The sequence below is a fragment of the Acipenser ruthenus genome, chromosome 1 (assembly GCF_902713425.1).
Source record: "Acipenser ruthenus chromosome 1, fAciRut3.2 maternal haplotype, whole genome shotgun sequence".
In the NCBI taxonomy this organism is placed as follows: domain Eukaryota; kingdom Metazoa; phylum Chordata; class Actinopteri; order Acipenseriformes; family Acipenseridae; genus Acipenser; species Acipenser ruthenus.
The window spans coordinates 14217790-14235927 of record NC_081189.1 but is presented as its reverse complement, the minus strand read 5'-3'; the positions used below and the strand labels follow the sequence as shown (position 1 = coordinate 14235927).

The following is an 18138-nucleotide window of genomic DNA, read 5'->3' as shown; positions in this document are numbered from 1 at the left end:
AAATCTTACCGTCAACAGTAGCCGTGAGACACAAACAAAGCAACCACAGAAAAGTCTTGATTCAAGTGCCACTGCAGCTCTTATATACAGGTGCGCAATTTGTTGGGAACGGCGCGGCGTTAATTCAATCATTACTTAATTAAAAGTAATTAGCAAAAGGTCTAACCTGCTACAATTTGTTGTCTGCTTTAATATTTGTTATCTGCATTGATTCATACACTGCTGGGTGCCCAGTAAAAGCTAATACATATGAATTATAATTCCTAACTCAGCCTGGTCATCGGCTCAGGAGTAGTTGCGGGACTTTCTGGCAGGGAGCTGGGAAACTACTTCTATAACAAATATCATAGAACATATAATTTTTTAAAACCTGCATAGACATTTGTAGATTGGACCAGAGTTTGCATTATTATTATTATTATTATTATTATTATTATTATTATTATTATTATTATTATTATTATTGTTTTTTTTGTTTTTTTTAAATACAGAAACTGCTTACAACTCGATAGAAGACTGTCTGTAACAGATACAGTTTGTATGCATCAGTCAGACCCTAATCTGAAGTCTGTCGGGGGATTTGGCTGGTCACAGCCAATTGCGCAGGGTGGATGGAGGAGGTATTTCCAAACGTCTCCCACGCGATTGCTGTGACCAATCGCGCCAAAACGTTCAGAGATTTTCAAACTGGTACTGCTTGCAAATAAAAAGAAAGCTTGTTGCATTGGTATATTGCAACAATACATCGCAGCACCAGAACGCCACAGACAATCAGCTGGTGCAGAAAAGGCAAAGTGACATCGGCCTGGAGATAATGAACACGGTCACGGAGAGCTATCTTCCCCTAAACTCTAAAAGGAAACATAGAGAGAACAGCAAATCGCCGGCCAAGCGTCCCCAAGACATGCACAACAGCAGCGATGGCGAGCAAGGTGGGCAGTTGCTGGATTGTGCGGGTCTGTCTGCGTCAGCAACCGGCAAAAAGCCCCCTCGGATGCCGAAGTGTTCTCGCTGCAGGAACCACGGCTATGTGTCCCCCCTGAAGGGCCACAAGAGATTCTGCACCTGGAGAGACTGTCAGTGTCAGAAATGTAAACTGATTGCAGAACGACAGCGAGTCATGGCGGCCCAGGTATCGTGTGCGACAAATTAGCGCAATTGTGAGAGAAGGACATGTTTGTTGTTGTTTTTGTTTGTTTGTTTTGATAACATTTTTTTTAAGGGACAGGAACATTGTTACATTTTTCGATCAGATATTCCAAAAATGTATTAATATTATCCACGTTTTGTATAGACAGTTGCCATGGTCTGTCAACACGTGGCACATTCATTCGCTGAGGTGCCCAGGACTGAATTGTAATATTTTGATGTAGTATAGTATATAAGTAAACTTGGCACACTGTGATTTTACTGAAATATAATTTTACCAACATACATCGTTTTTCATCTTGCAAGGTGCTTATAAATATTTTACAATTTTTTTTCCACATTGAGTGATGGCAGGCCGGATAAAAATGGCGATACAAGGTACTTACTGACGGTACAATAGTACATGTTTTCTGTTGACACAGTAACATCATCAAAGTAAAGAAGCTAGTATGTCGATTTCAATTTTTAAATAAGTTACATATATATATATAAATGAATGCCGCATTATATACATTACTACATGCTGTATTTTGAGGCCTCGTGGAGGAAATGGTAAACAGGTTCCAAAAAACTGACAGGCCTGTTATGTGTTTGCATTATATTTGAATGATTAACGTATGTGATTCGTATTTTTTATTAAATCAATGTTTTCACAGCATTTTAAAAAGTACCTACTGTACTTAATATAAACAGATTGATTTTATTATTATCCCAGCTGTGGAGTAAAATAACTATTTTCGTTACTTCACTGTAAATTGCGACATGTTGGGAACTATCTACATTTTACTGTATAGAACTGGGTACTGGTGGTATTGGAATACACACATGTTCTAGTTAAAAATAAGTCTTTTACAGAAACATATTTTGAAATCTGTGCTTTAGTAAAAAGAAAAAAATAAAGATTTACGTGGAAGTGTTCAGTTTGTAAATATCTGAATAACAACCCCACAGCTGGTTTTAATTAGAATGAATCTTTTTTTATTGAAGGGATTCTGCAGATCTCATAAGACTGGTTATTTACAGAACCCGAACAACCAGGTTACAAGATGAAAATTGCCTAGAAGAGACTAAAATCTATTACTGCATTGAACAGCCCCCTTTTTGTTGTGGTTGTTGTTTTATGTAACGGTCTTAAGTGTTCTCGTTTTCTATAAATAAATAAAATAGCGTACTGTTCCGTTAACAGCACCTCAGGAATGCACACATATTGTTTTTTTCTAAGAACAAATACAAATAATGAAGATATTTGTAAAGGGTTGCCATTGTAAAAGATACTTTATAGTAAATCAACCCAAATTTAGAAAACGCGTAATGACAAAAACATCATGAATGCACAATTGTTTGTTTATTTATTTATTTATTGTTATGATGATGATGATTATTATTATGTTTGTTTCACTGGATACAAAATTATTCATATATTACTAAATATTACATGACGTTTTATCCAGCAGCTTAATAAAAAATACTTTAGTCTTGTCAGGTCTTAAATGAGGTAATCTTGGAGTCGCTGCGGTGAGGAGAAAAAAACATATTACAAATTGGGGGGGATAATTGGTCCCTCATAGCTAAACATATTTGGAATTGGGTAGCTCTCCTTCTTTGACTTCACTCCTTTTGGGTTTAGGTAGCACTGAGGAGGCAGCAGGCACAGGAGGAGGAGCTGGGCATCTGCAACCCTGTTCCACTTCCAGACACAGATCTGCTCATCAAAAGCGAAGGCACTGGAAACAGCTCCTGCTTGTTTGCTCCAGGGGGAGGGTCCCCTTCTTCAGCCTCAGCCAGCACAGCACCATCCTCTTCAGTTACAGGTATATCAAAACTGCATTCAGGATTCTTTAGAATCTGGTAAATGCTTATAGCCTGTTAAAAATGTTTTAATAAATACAAAATATGTATATACAGGGGATTGACAAAACACCAGAAACGCCGGAAAAACAAAGCACATATTTTGGTATAAATGATCTGCCCTTCATATGACTGTTAATGTTTAACTGACTCATATTTTCAATGTTATGAAAACTCCTCTGGCAACATCTAACGGTACCCTTTTGTTACTTTGACCACTGACTTTTAGTTTTCCAGATGATACACACCTAATGCTTTGTGATATTAGCTTCAAACTCAATACACAGCTGTATTCTTTGATTCTTTAGGTTCTCCCCGGGTGGCTGTCACCGCCCAGCTGAAAAAACCCGATCCGCCCGTCTTGCAGATGTTACTGTGTCTAACAATAAGGATTGATTTTGCTTCTAGTAGAACATTGCAGCGTGAAAAAAAAATCTTGGAACCACATGACAGCTGTGTTACATCTTGACACAACATTTAACCAATCAGAGAGTTGAAGGGGCGGGTTTTCTGTGTTAAGCACCTCGAGAGGCTAAAATGTTAAAAGGTACTGCTAAAAAAAAAAACTATTATTTTTAAACCAAAAATAGTGACAATTATTATTATTTGTTTATTTAGCAGACACCTTTATCCAAGGCGACTTACAGGGAGTAGGGTGTGTGAACTATGCATCAGCTGCAGAGTCACTTACAATTACGTCTCACCTGAAAGACGGAGCACAAGGAGGTTAAGTGATTTGCTCAGGGTCACACAATGAGTTTGTGGCTAAGATGGGATTTGAACCTGGGACCTCCTGGTTACAAGCCTGTTTCTTTAACCACTGGACCACACAGCCTCCTATGAATGCAGGGGGTCAAAATAAGCTGTACCATCCACCGCCTAATACTATATTTGTGCCGGCTATTAAAAAAATATTAAGATTATTTTCGGGTATTATCATTCAGTCAATTTTTTGTCGTATTATTGTACTGTAAGGTGATATATAGTACATAATAGCTATACATATGTACCAAAAAAGAAAGTGTATTCCTTTTGTTGTGATATAGTAACAATATGTACCCAGGTGCTTGTGAGAGATATTGGGGGTTCAAATATAGAGGCTGTACGCTTTTAAGAAGAAAGGCGTGATGGGATATCAGCTGAACATTGTCAGCTGACATACAAGTGCAGTGGTGCTGGATTATTACACTCTGGTTTCAATGCAGCAGTTCTGCTGGTGACCAAACGTGTGAGTACTGTTGTGTTAAAAAAAAAAAAAAAATTGGTTAAAATAAACAGTTGCATTAAATAAATGTAGAACAGCGAAAAATCAGAGTGCATTAACAAAACGCCCTGAAAACTTAACATAAAGAAAACAATTTAAATGAAGCAATAAGCTCAATAATTAAGCTAAAAAGGAAGTGCAAAGGTTACCGTTTTTTTTTTTTTTTGTGAACTCCATTTAGGGATGGGACGGTATAAAATTTGCACGGTATGATAACCGTTAAATAAAACACTGTGGTGACCTTAATATCACGGTATACAGTACATCATGCAGGTAATAAACTTGGTATGTTTCTTTCTTATAAAAAGACAATCAGAATTAAAAAAAAAAAAAAAAAGTTGTACACTCAATGTTATACTACAACAGTATTAAGGTCTATTATTTGCTCAAAATTACATGGTGCTGTAGTTTGTTAAGTCATTTTAATGTATAAAATTAAATAAATAAATAAATACTTTGTTTAGCTGATGGTAAATAGAATTGGAAATGATTGGTCTTATTGCTTAAAACACAAACATGTACCACAGGTTATTATTTAAGAGCAAATATTAGTTGTTTATTGTTTCAACTGGATAAATAAAATATGTATAGCAAAAAATAATGTATTTTAATACTAAAACGTGTTATTGGATTTATAGCTACATGTCACGACATTGCACAAGTAAGCTTACACATGTGGAGTTTGTAAAGAAAGATTTCTTCACTTACCTAAGAACATTAGAATACTGTTATAACTTGTTTAAACAAAACTACGTTGATAATAAGCAAGCTATCCTGCTGCTGTCGCGGATCTGTGCTCATTTTAATTGAGACATTGGTCGTGTTCTTATAGCGCAGATATCCACAATTCTGCACAGTGCTGCACAGAATCGTGGAGATGCGCTGTAGACGTCACTCAACACTGATTCTGCAAGCCCAGCGCAGCTTTGAAGTGTTACTGCGGGAGGCTGGCTGCGGCTGTGAACCAAAGGGACGATGCAGAGATCATGAGTGACCTGTTCATCGTATTGCAAATAACCACTAAAACTACTGCTGCCACCTTGTTAGCAGAGGCGAACGACATTTTATCATTTTAAAATGAAGCCGTGAACAGCCTCGTCAATGCTATATTAAATAAATAAATCAATTATTTAAACACACATAATGTATTAAATCCGTGGTAAGTGATGTATAATTTTACAATAAAGTTAATGTTAATCAATTACATTAAACTGATTGTTGATAATCCAGGCAAAATACGTTGAAAATGTGTGCTGCACTGCATGGTTTGGAGAAGGCGTTTCTCTAGAAGCTGCTTGTTTTATTGGAAGTCACGTTTGTTTTATTTGAAGTCTTTAAAGTTAAATTTCAGTTTTTGTTTGCTTGTTCATCTACAAAACGGCACAAGTAAACCTCATATTATTACTGTATTTTATTAAAGTGTGTCTATGGCCACTGTTTACTGTGAAGAAACGGCAATGGCACGGAATGAAAAATTAAATAAGTAAATAAATAAATATGTGTTGTCAGCTTTATGTACTATCTGTTTCAGGATGTTTAACTGTTATTTGGCATCCTTTGTTTTGTAGTTAATTCACTGGGGTAAGTAAGTCTCTTTACTCCTGGCATATTTTTCTATTTTAACATGTTACATATTGTGAGGTCTTGCTGTAAAATAAAGGCACACACACACAGGTGCCACGGCCACACACCCTGCCCGCGATCAGAGCAATATAATGACTTTTTTTGAAAAATTATGCGGGAATATCCGAACATGAAATTCGTCCCAGCACTATTTATATATATATATATATATATATATATAATATTTTTTTATTTTTTTATTTATATATATATATATATATATATATATCACATATCACACTGAGCTGTTTTTCATTTGCCTTTTTTGAAACTGTCACGCAAATTCTGGTGAGATGGTAAATAAGTGCAAGGTATTTTTGTCATTTCTAGCGAATACGAACATCTGATTTTTGAATCCGAATACATTAAAAAAAATATTGGTTTGAATATTCGGATATTTGCCCCAGCACTAGTTAGAATTGTACAGATTCTAACAAAAACCTGGAGCAGAAACACACACAGTGGGATGTGAATGGAGAATGGCGCTATTGCGCCGATTTATTGTAAAATAAACAGACAAAACACTTTCTAAAAGAAAACGGCACGGTGGCCAAAATAGACAGACAAACACAGTGGACGAACACTAAACAAACAAGTATCGTGGTGAACTGTTTCAGCACGAATAACAATTGTTATTTATAATTACTTTCTCCTTCTCTCTCTCCCTCCCATTCTCCACTCTCGAACACTCAACACCCCGTGTGCGTGAAGCACTCTCTCTTTTATGCAGCTGTACCAAGACTCGATTGCTAATCAGTCATTCAATTGGAATCTCAGCACAGCTGCACGTGAACTAATTGTACTCCCCGTGCTTCCACACTAATACCTATTTTAATCTGCATGTGGAGTGATTGTGCAATCCTTGTGCCTAAATACAATGATACACTTTACATCACCTGTGCTACATAACCCACACTCTGTGTACCAATACCTACACCAACAATAACACACCACATACAACATATAACTCAAAATATGTACGGTGGGGCCACCCAGCCACAGTTGTATACTGTAAGGTATCAAATTAAAAGTAGCAATTCAGTTTTAGTTACAATGGGCCTGACAGTCTTTAGTAGGGCTGATATTTGACAGGTTCTTTCTTATTCAGAACTACAGAAATTATAGTCGATTTCCACCCCCAAGTTCCCTGAAGAAATTAGGGTTGTTTATCATTGAGTAATCGTAACTTACTGTGAACATTGTAAATGGGTTTTCAAGTCTTGAAATAAAGCTGTATTGCTTGTCCCTTGTGTAATTTACAAATTATACAAATAAAAAAAGACATGCAGCTCAGTTGGTAGGTGCTTCTGTATCAAAGACTGCAGAAATTACGGGTGTTTCACAAGGAACAGTAAAAATAGTCACATCTGTTATTCCTCGGTGTAAGGTAATGTATTTGCAGTCTCGGTTCTTAAAACGCTTTGGCCATTCAGGAATTCTGAATAAGAAATAAAATAAAATGCAGGGTTTTTTTTGTGTATAATTTGTGGCTTCTGTCCACTTATTTTCAAATACTGCTTGATCAGGACTAATACTGCTACTTTCTATGTGATAGCTTTGTAATAGATGTGGGAGTTTAGCTAGAAAGGTTCTTTGATAAGTATTCTTAGAATAAGAGATACAAAAATGAATTAGCAATTATTGTTTCCTGATTCAAGAGGCTATCGTGTAATAGAGAGTATGTGATAAAGAATGTGGTGACTTGGCCTTGACGTCAGTGAAGATTCTGCTCACACAGGCCTATTATACTCATTGAGGTGTTAGGTTTGTGCTGTGACTTGGCAGCACTAAATCATTTATGCTAGCCACTTCACTGTGGCACTGTGTAGACAATAAAACAAGGACAACTACAAATATTCAAAAAATTAAACATGGCTGTGGGATACTGTAGCTTTAAACTCTAAAATAGGTCATTTAAATTCTCAGTCAAAAATGTTGTGGTACCACTGACCTAATAGCCATATTGTGCTCTTTCTACTTGTTTTCAGCTGTTAACAGTTGGAGATTTCAAGTTAACTGTAACATGTATAAGTAACTTGAAATCTGCAACTTTCTAACAGCAGAGACTAAATAATTAAGCAAAATATTAGTTAAATAAAGGGTTTCGTTAAGTAATTGAGAGCTGAGTTGAAATGAAAACCAGAAGAAACTTGGGTCCCGAGGACCAGGTTTGAAAAGCCCTGGTCTAGTCAGAAACAGCAGCTAACACTGTGTTGTCAGCAGTTCAAGTACCTGTCATCAGTCTAGTGCAGTGGTTTTCTTTCTTCTTCTATCTTTGAGTTAGAACACTTCACAGCACCTTGTCTGTACCCCTCAGAAAGGATTGGAACAACATCAAAAGAAAGGGTACAGCTGTAATGCAGTGTACATCAGTTACACTGTTTGTTTTGAGGAAAACTTCAAAATACATCATGAGCTGAAAAATGCGAATAGACTTTTATTTAAATGTTCTTGTTTGTACAGTAAGTTGCTTTGCTTCCATGGATAAACAACTATTCCAAAGTTTTTGAAGTGTATACTGTGTTTACTTGTATTTCACTGGTCATATAATTAACATTAATCAAGTAAGAGTTGCCCTCACATAATAAATGGTTCGACACCACCAGTTCAGCTTGCCAAACTGTTCTTCTGCATTGTACAATCCATTTCCTCTGAAATTTCATTGAAAACACAAGTAAAGCTTTATCTTTGGTGTAAAGGGCTTTGTGAATTTTTCATTTGCACCCCATTTTTTTTTTTTACCTCAAGGTGAGGTGATGTACATTGTATGATGACAGCTTTTTGTTTAAAAGTAATTTATCTATACGATGGACAAACTAGTAAAAAATAAATAATGACATATCTTATTAGCTTCTAATAAACATGCATTCTTACTTGGTTATACAGTATTTTGAAGATTATTTCATTTACTTTGATGTGTATTAGTGTTAATAGATGTACTGTAGTATTTGTACAGTACCCTTGGTTTTGTGCTCAGAATGCACAGTTGGAAACACAAAGCAACACAAGATATTGACTTCATACTTGGTACACAGCTGTGTTTTATGATTCTGAAGTTATTCAAGGGGATAGCTTTGAGTTGAGATTTGAAGTTGTTCCCCATGAATAACACAGATGATATGGAGCACATCTTCACATGTCCGCTTAAAATCATGTGGTTTTTAGAACCAGTCGACCCAATGTTAAAACCAGGCTACCTAGCCGAGTTTGAAGTACAGTGCTTGAGAAAACAGACGTACATAAGCAGCAAATGATTAAAAAAATAACTTCTTGACACTTTTTAAATCTGTTTTGCAAATATGAACATGGTCTTTTTCTCCTGTGAATGCACTTCTGTGTCCCAACCCTCATTCTATTGCAATAGCTGTTATTCCCCTCATGTTCCATTGGAATACATTCTGTGAAGAACATATTTTAATATGTTATCCCATAATATTCTGTTTGAAGACCAGTTATATGCTGTCATTATTTTTACATGTTCCCGTACAGGACCTGATGGGGAGGTTCGGTAACAAATGATTTAAGAGGAGGGATAGAAAATGAAAGACGGATTTAAACTAACTTATTTTGCTGTCTGTATGTTAGCATAAGGGTCATGTGCTGGTGCCAAACTTCCCCATCTCTTGATCAGTTCCCTTAGTGCTGTCTTGTGGGAGAAACATGCTGTTCTAGCGGTCCTGATAGTGCTCTTGGGGAGGTGAGATGCCAGCAGTGTCAAGGCTGTGTTCCTGATTTAAAGGAAAATCACTGACAGGCCAAAACAGCTAGTAGTGATATTGAACTGCTGATGGAATAGTACAAAGCAGTTCATCTTGGCAATTTGCTGGCAGGGACCTGGCCAGCATAACAGTAACAACCCTCATTTCTTCGAAATGAAAAGTTTGATGAGTGTTGCATCAAATGAACAATGAAATGGGGAGTCTTTCCTTTGTACTAATCTGCATTATTGTTTCAGAAATAGATTTAAAACTAAAGACTGTCAGGCCCATTGTGTTTGGAAAGCTTAATGCTGCTCAATAAAACACAACATATTCACAGTCACCTGTTTATTTGTGTCTTATCTGTATTTTTAAATATGTAGTTGATCATTATTACCACTAGGTGGAGCGCTTTAGTTGCTCTTGTGTGGCTATGGGTATGATTTTTTTTTTTCTTTCATTTTTGTGTATAAAATAGAAGAATTACATTTTGTGCTCCTGGTGTTTGTTTTGTTATGAATAAAATAAAATGATTGCGACATTTTTTTTTAATGTTCTGCTCTGTCTGTAAAATCAAGGATGATTAAAATGTGTTATTTTAAAAAAGAAAGTTTTTGATTTTGAATTAGCACCCTCAAGTGGTGAAAAACATAGTGCAGGCCGGTCTTGTTTTTATAATTGTCTTGTACATTGTACTTTTCAGTGTTCAATGGATTCAGCATTTTGTAGGTTTTCCACATTCTATAATCAGCAATGATCTGGTGCAGAGTAGAAATGATTGTATTTATATAGGCAATACTATGCAGAATTCATTGAACATAAGAAAGGTTTGGGAATGAGAAGATGTTCTGTCCATCAAGGCTCATCCCATCTTAGCACACCGTTGTCCCTACTAGGGGCCTCTAAATGAATAGTCTAGAATCTGTATCTATAACTGTAAAAAAGGTGCTGCCTGCCTTCTGTTTGAAACATACTTTTACTCAGCTTCCATTTGTGCCCTCTCGTTCTCTTTGTGCTGAATTTGAAGAAGTGACTTGGATTGTCTTGATCTATTCTGTTTTATAAGCTTTCACCAAGCCCACTCTTTTCCTTTCTTTTTTCTAGGCTGAAGAGATTTCATTATTTTAACCTGTCCTCATGGTTCATGCCTTATTGCCATTCTCTGTACTTTCTCAAGGTGACCAAAACTGGACCTCTTAAGAATTACAAACTTTTTTTTAGCCAGTTCTGCAAGCAATTACATGCCCTTCCCTGTATTTCTGCTGATTTTAATTTATGTATAAATGTTTTGTGTGGGACTTTGTGAAAGGCTTTTTGAATTAAAAAAAAAAAAAAAGTAAATTGTAATGTCCTCAGACATGTCAGGTAGGTTAGTTACTGTAAGCGGGACCTCGATGTTCTGCACCCATGCTGGCTATCTCCTATTATAGTGTTGCTATACAGATAGTTTTGAAGCTTACCTCTTAATATTGCTTCCACCATTTTGTTATGGAAGGTAAACTAATAGTACTATAATTACCTGGAACCTCACTTGTTTCTAAAGAACTTTTCATGATAATACACATTTCTACCATGTACCATAGTTGTTTACATGAGCGAATAACAAGACTTTGACCAAATACCAAGAATTTGAAGGGGTTAAGTTTGTTATGTATGTCAGTCACTCATGTAACAACTATAACTGCAGCACTCAGTGACGTGTGGTGTTCTATTTGTATACTCTGTATTGTACAGTTCAATTGAATTACATTTCAAGTGGTTGGTAATGAGGACCTGTTTGTTGCTGGGAGGAAGCAGAGTGATAATGTCCTCTTGCTGTAATGTACTGTGAGATCCATTCTCTTCATGCTAAATTAGTCACAGTGGAGATAGAGGCAAAACACTCAGATGGTTCTAACTAAGATTACAGTAAAGCCTGGAAATACTCATAACTGCTAGTCAGAATGTAAGTTTGTGTAGGTGACAGGTATAATACAAACAAGGTTGCACTTAAACAAAAAAGCAAAAAACAAAACTGTATTGAATCATTCCCCTAGTAAAAGTTTATTTACCACAGTAAATTTGCATGGGATCTTTTGCAGTTTTCCCATGCTTTTGCCATGGTTATACAGGTCCTATGCATTTCAAATGGTTTATCATAGTTCTACAATGATTTATTTTTTAATATGCTTTACCATACCTCTCTCTGCGTAGCAATGTTAACCTGAGTTTTACCATGCTTTCACTCTGCTTTTTTAATTTTTTAGGTCACAGAGTAGCCGGTTTTACAATCAGTCTGCCAAATCAGCTTCAAATGTGAATTATATTAAACAGCTGTAAATAGCTGTTTAATATAATATATTAAACAGCTGTCCTAAAGGATTTATTAAACAGCTTTATTAATATATTATTAATATATTAAACAGCTGTCCTAAAGGATTTATGTTGCTTGGTCATTCTGATATTTATAACATCTCAATTATTTCTGGGTTAGCTTTTCCAGGTTCTGTATGCTCATTAAAGCTGGGCAGATATTATCAATAACATCCTTTTGTTTTGGTATACTGTATTTTTGATTGGTAGTAAATTCTGCCTGTAAGGGGTCTGCATTCATCATCTGATGCGTTCAGTTTTTTACTTCACGTTTGCCTGAAAGCATGGTGAAATGTAATGAAATAGCTACTGACTAGCTCGGCTTCTCCACTATTTTATGTTACAGAGAGCCGTACCAATCTGCAAGACAGTCCATCTGTCACCAGTAGAGGGCACACAGAGAGCACACCTGAGCTGATTGTTGATTCCTCCTACTACAGCAACTTCTACCAGCCATCCCGCTACCCAGCCTACTACAACAACCTGTACAACTACCAGCAGTACCAGGTGCCAAGGGCTGATGAGGGAACTGCACTGGGTGGGACTGCTTTCTAAAATCCCATTGCTTCTAAAAACACTCTGCAAGGCTGATTGCGAGGGAAGTGAGGTGGAGAAGCATATTTTATTATATCCCGTATAACTCTGCTATGCTTACCCACCTCACTTCCTCTGCATCAGCCTAGAGTCTTTTCAGAAGCAATTTATGCTGGAACAATTGGTAAGCATGGCAGATAACAGGAGTGAGGCGATTCATCGTGTATCGATGCATCACCATACTTTACAACACGATACGATACACCTTCGTGCATCGTGTATCGTGATACAAGCTTGAAATGAGTAGCTGTAAATCATGAAAGAAAAGGTCTTGGCTGTTTGAACGTAAACTCCACTTGATCCTAGACAGATCCCATTGTGCAATGAGCCGGCCAGACGCTTCCGCTACGCAGGAGTAGAGGAAACAATGGCGAGTTCTTTATTTTAATTTAATTTAGGGTTACAGCTGTTAATGAAAACTGATACGGACAAAAACGTGAAATAAATGACTTAACAATAATAAAAAGTTAAACGAAATTTAGAGAAAAAAACGAAACTTAGATGAAAACATTAATAAAAATAATAATAATAATAATAATAATAATAATAATAATAATAATAATAATAATAATAATACAATAAAAAGTCACTGCACCTGCTCTAAAATGGAGTTTGTCATTTGTCGATCACATCTAGTGAATTTTATCCAAATATAAGTGATAAGTTTCTTTTGATGCTCAGATATAAGTGATGAGTTTATTTTGATGCTCAGTATATTTGGTTGAATAACCCTTAAACTTTGATTTGGTTGAATATGTTACTTTTTAATCCTGATAAAAATCACTTATTTAATACTAATTTTATCATTCATTTTAATCTAATAATTAAAATGATTTCTAACCACATTTAAAAACAGCACAGTGTAGAATAGTATACAAAATAAAATAATATACTCAACCTTAACTTCAAAAATACAAATACTTAGTTATAAAATTAATAGATTTAATAGTTATCAGACATATTGCTTTGTATTTTTTTCCTCTCAGAAATGTGGAAAGATTTGGTTGATTCAGCTAAAATGGATATCCCAGGAACTCACATACTGCTGGTTTACTACTTTGTGGGAAATAAATATAATTTATTTTGAACTGAATCTGTGTCTATAGAATTGAAATTTTAATTATTTTCTAGTCCGTCAAGTAGAGATGAGTTTTTCATTAGTATCGTGATATGTATCGTTTCGTGGCTTGTGTATCGTGATAAGGACCGTATCGTGACCTTGGTGTATCGTCTCACCCCTAGCAGATAATGATCTAAGCAGAAACAACAATAGAAAATCACACAGATATAGTAGGATATCAAACAGGTAAGTAAAAAGGAAATATCAAGTGCTCCTTTGATATTAAAATAAGGATAAAATCGGTACCAAATAGTTTTTAATTGAAACAACACTTCACATGTGGAATATGATGCATAGCAGTTCTGGTTTCTAATTAATAATGTCCCTGGCATGTATGATGAAGCAGAATCTGTGCAAGTCAAAGCCACGTTTTCCCAAGTTAGCTGGTAACATTTGGGCAATCGCTGTGCTGATGGAAATAGTATCTACAGAAGGTATGAACATCCTTTGCCTCATCTGACACACTTCTTCTATTTTTGTTTTTTGCATACTTAAAAACATTTGTTTTCTTTTGAATATTCATAAACTGATTTACTTTTTCTCTCCATTCATCATCCACTAAAAATGTTATGTTTTCGTGTATTTCAATTTAGTTTTTAATCAAGCTTGTAGTTACTACACCCAGCAATTGCCACAATAATCAGACTATGACCAACATAATCAGTTCATGTGTTTGTGAAGTAACAGAGAACCACGTTTTAATGTTATTTGATCATCTGACGTCTAAACGTCTGCTGTATCCATGGATATACAGTGTAGAGCTTCTTATTACAATGTCGGAGTCAAAATAAACAGCATTTTAATCAAAATATTGTGTATTTCCTAGACAATAGTACCGGGAAAATATTGAATAATAGACAAAAAGTGGGTATAAATCAATAAAAAACAAAATCCAGTTAAAAAAAAAAATCCTGTAATTTTTCGGTAAAATTCTGAATGAACCGGAAACACAGAACACTAATTATGCAATACAAACTATGAAATAAAATGAAATGGTAAGACTGAAGTAAATCGTGTTAATTTTGCTATTCATGAAGTGAAACAGTAGGGGGAGTACTCAGATGTTTAATTATCTTCAAGACGTCTCCATTACCATTTTAGTGGATTTTTGCCTTTACTTACAAAGCTTTCTATGATCTACCAGTATGTTATTTGTGGTCTGTTATAGTAATCTTATTAATTATATGCAAGTGAAATTACTGAAGGGTACATGTTAAACTTTTAATATTAATATTATTTGCTACAGCTGGGTGGCATATGCAAAAATGTAGCTAAGACACGGTAGTTGGGTGGGTGTGAACACACAGTAATTTGAGTTAAACTCCAGAAACCCAAAAATAATATTGCTGGGAATAAGCCCAATTAAACAAGTGGGGAGAAGCAAGTGTTTCAATAAAAGCGGATGTGGCTCCTGATGTCTCAGAAAGACTTTATAGGTAAATTTAAATATTCATATAGTATTTTCCGCAGTGAGGCCAGAATTTAAACAAATTAATCTTGAGATTCCTTATAGAAACTAATAGATTGAAAAAGAACTTACCATATTAGTATAGCTGGTTATAGGTTTCAACATTTAATCTGTAAACAAGAAATCATTTTTATGGTGATATAAATATACTTAAATGTGTATGTAGTTTCATTATTTCTGTATTTTTATTTTTGTGGCCAGGTTAGTGAAAAATATATCCCATGAAGCGATACTGTAGAACTAAAAGAAACTTAATTATGAAATTAGAAAAGCATTTCAATAAGAAATCATTATCAGCGTGTTGCAATTGTCTGTTGACATGTTATTAAATGTCTAAGTTTTAATTAGCTTTATTTTAATACAACCTAGTTATGGATCCCATAAAGTTTATATTCAAGTAGAAGGAAGTTAAGATTCTTGTGATAGAAACTGTGATGTAAAAGCTACTGCAGTACATGTGAGATCAGCAGTGTGCTAACTGCTAGCATGGCAATGATGGGTCACACACAGGTCTGTTGCACAATTCTTATTTGAAATCATGATTAAATTTAATGGCAAATTGTTGATAGTGGCTCATGTCAATCTGTAGCCTTAGTGTTTTGGTTGGCAGGAGTGTTTTAGCTGGCAAGGTCAGACTCCCTTTCACAGAATGGTAATGCACCGTGTTGACGGTTATGCCACCGTTCCAACTGACTGGACGAACACAGCGGAAAGGTGGGTCTGTCTTCATGGTGTGGTACCCCTTTGTAGAGTGTTTACATTTTTAATATTCCTCCATGCAGAACGGTAACTAATTCTGCCACTGGGAGTTCTGTAACCCTTATCCAAACTGGGTAATTTGGACATAGTAGATTAAGAGCTGTCATATGCATTCTTGTTAGTTTCTAAGACATGATGCTGTAATATGAGATGTTTAATCTGATTACAGTGTTTAGTAGTCATATACAAAAGGCTATAGTGCAGCGCCCATCATCGGTTCCATATAAGGTATGCTGAAGTTTAAATAAAGTGTCATAGACTGGTATAGAGGATGTGTATGGCCACTAAAAAATAGGGCATATGCACTATAGGGCCCTATACCCAAAACATTTGAAGGACTGTTTTAAGAAATGTTTGTTTAGCACTGTTTTTTAAAGCGGATTAATTAAACCAAGTTTGAGGTTCATGAAACAACTGTTTAAGAGAGTGTTTATTAGTAAGCGCTGTTTAACCTAATACAATGTTTATAAACAAAAAACAGTCCTTAAATAAATATTCTTTAAAGGTTTGTAAATAGGGACTATTAGAATTAAATATATAGTGTGTTGTGCACAGTACCAGTGGAGAAAATACAGTACCTTTATTAACAGGTCTGAACTTTATGGGACAATGCGTTTACTATAGTTTATAGTGGTTAGTAAAATGTTTTTCTGTACATTTCTAATCTTCACCATGCTTGTTTATTTTACTACAATGTTCTGTGTATGTACTGTATGTACTCCAGTGCTGACAGAGGTTTGTTGCTATATAAAGTAAAAGTGGAAAATCTTAAAGCACTAAATGCAAATGCAAAATGTTCTTAAAATCTGAATTTAAAGTGAGGAAGCAGTAAAGGACGGTCTTGTCACATGATCTGCATTTAGCGACCGTAACCAATATAGGCTTCTGAGTTGAATGACATTAGAAACCGCAGGGATGATATAGTAAATTACTTCCTCCTGTCCAATCTACAGTACTGTATATGCAAAATGTGTCTACAGTAGCCCAGTAAAGTTTGACCGCCAGCTCTAGCAAGAGTATTTAACCTTTAAACTATTTTATATATAACGGTTTAGCAATTTATTTATTTTTTAAAAAGCTGCTTAATCGGGTGGTTGGCGGTAGGTTTGTATAGCTAGAGATTGACTTAATTATTTTTAATACAACTTTGCGCTGTGAGACTGACCGTGCAATACCCACTGAAATGCCCACAAACCAAAATGATTTCTCTTTATCCAATGGCCGTATAGGAAACTAAAATGTATAAACAAGCATCATCGCCAGTCTTCTGGGTAATGTAGTTTAGAAACCAATCCTTTAACCCTTCCGCTCCGGTGAACATTCTACCTGTTTGACCTGTGACTGATATAACATGACTTTCGGCTTGTGTATCAGGACAAATATCCACCGAAAGTATACCGTATTATACCTTTCTACACAGCTGGGTATCTGAAGATTATTAAGAGAATAACATTTTCACTCTGATGAAATATTCCCTACGATTACCTAGTTTGAATGTAAAAAATAAGTTTTAAAATGTACTCAAATTCATTTTCCTTTAGAAATATCTCCATAAGTGTAATTTACTGATTTCCTACTGTGTCAAAGTGGTTAAGTGGATACAGGTGCAGGGGTGATGCATTGCGTGATTAAACTGACAAGAGTTCTAATCCAGCTGGAAAAGGGGTTTTATTTTTATCCAGGTCTGGTGACCAAATAGGACCCCGGCAATAAACAACAATGTGTATTGCATGGAGTAAATAACAATGGGTTACAATCCCAAACAATAAACACAATATATCCGCCCCACAATAATACTAACACCAGTCCTGGGTGCGTGCAGTAGTGCTCATGGTGGGTGATACAGTTTATTTAGTGACAGCAGTGAAGTGCTGTTCCGGCTTTGTGCTGGCCCTCAGCGACAGCTCCGGAATCATGTTAGCCGTCTGTTAATGCACAAGGCAAGACAATTACAGACAAACAAACAAAACACTCACAGTACGTGTATATATATATATATATATATATAGATAGATAGATATATATATGGTTCTCTCATGGGTCCTTTCAGGTTCAACTCGTAAACCAAAGCGAAGGAACAGATTGCGTCTCTCCGCCCCCTTTTATGCCGTCACACATGACCCCTTAGTAAATTAATGCAGCCACCCCTCCGGGTCAATGCGTTAATGCAACGGAGTTCCGCCCCCTTCCTAGCTGGCCGACTTCCCTTGAACCCTGGGAAAGAACTGTCAGGTCAGCCTGTACAGGGAACTCTGTTCTCGCT

At 35.8% G+C, this 18138-nt stretch overlaps 1 protein-coding gene across 1 annotated transcript in view; it reads left to right on the top strand.

Moving 5' to 3' along the window:
• Positions 1-715: 715 nt before the first annotated feature.
• LOC117403752 (doublesex- and mab-3-related transcription factor 1) overlaps positions 716-18138 on the top strand; it is a 37040-nt gene continuing 19617 nt past the window's right edge. The window contains exons 1-3 of the mRNA XM_034006137.3: positions 716-1132; positions 2777-2960; positions 12281-12441. Of these exons, the coding sequence (XP_033862028.3) occupies positions 815-1132; positions 2777-2960; positions 12281-12441 (663 nt within the window). The 5' untranslated portion in view covers positions 716-814. The remainder of the gene's footprint in view (positions 1133-2776; positions 2961-12280; positions 12442-18138) is intronic.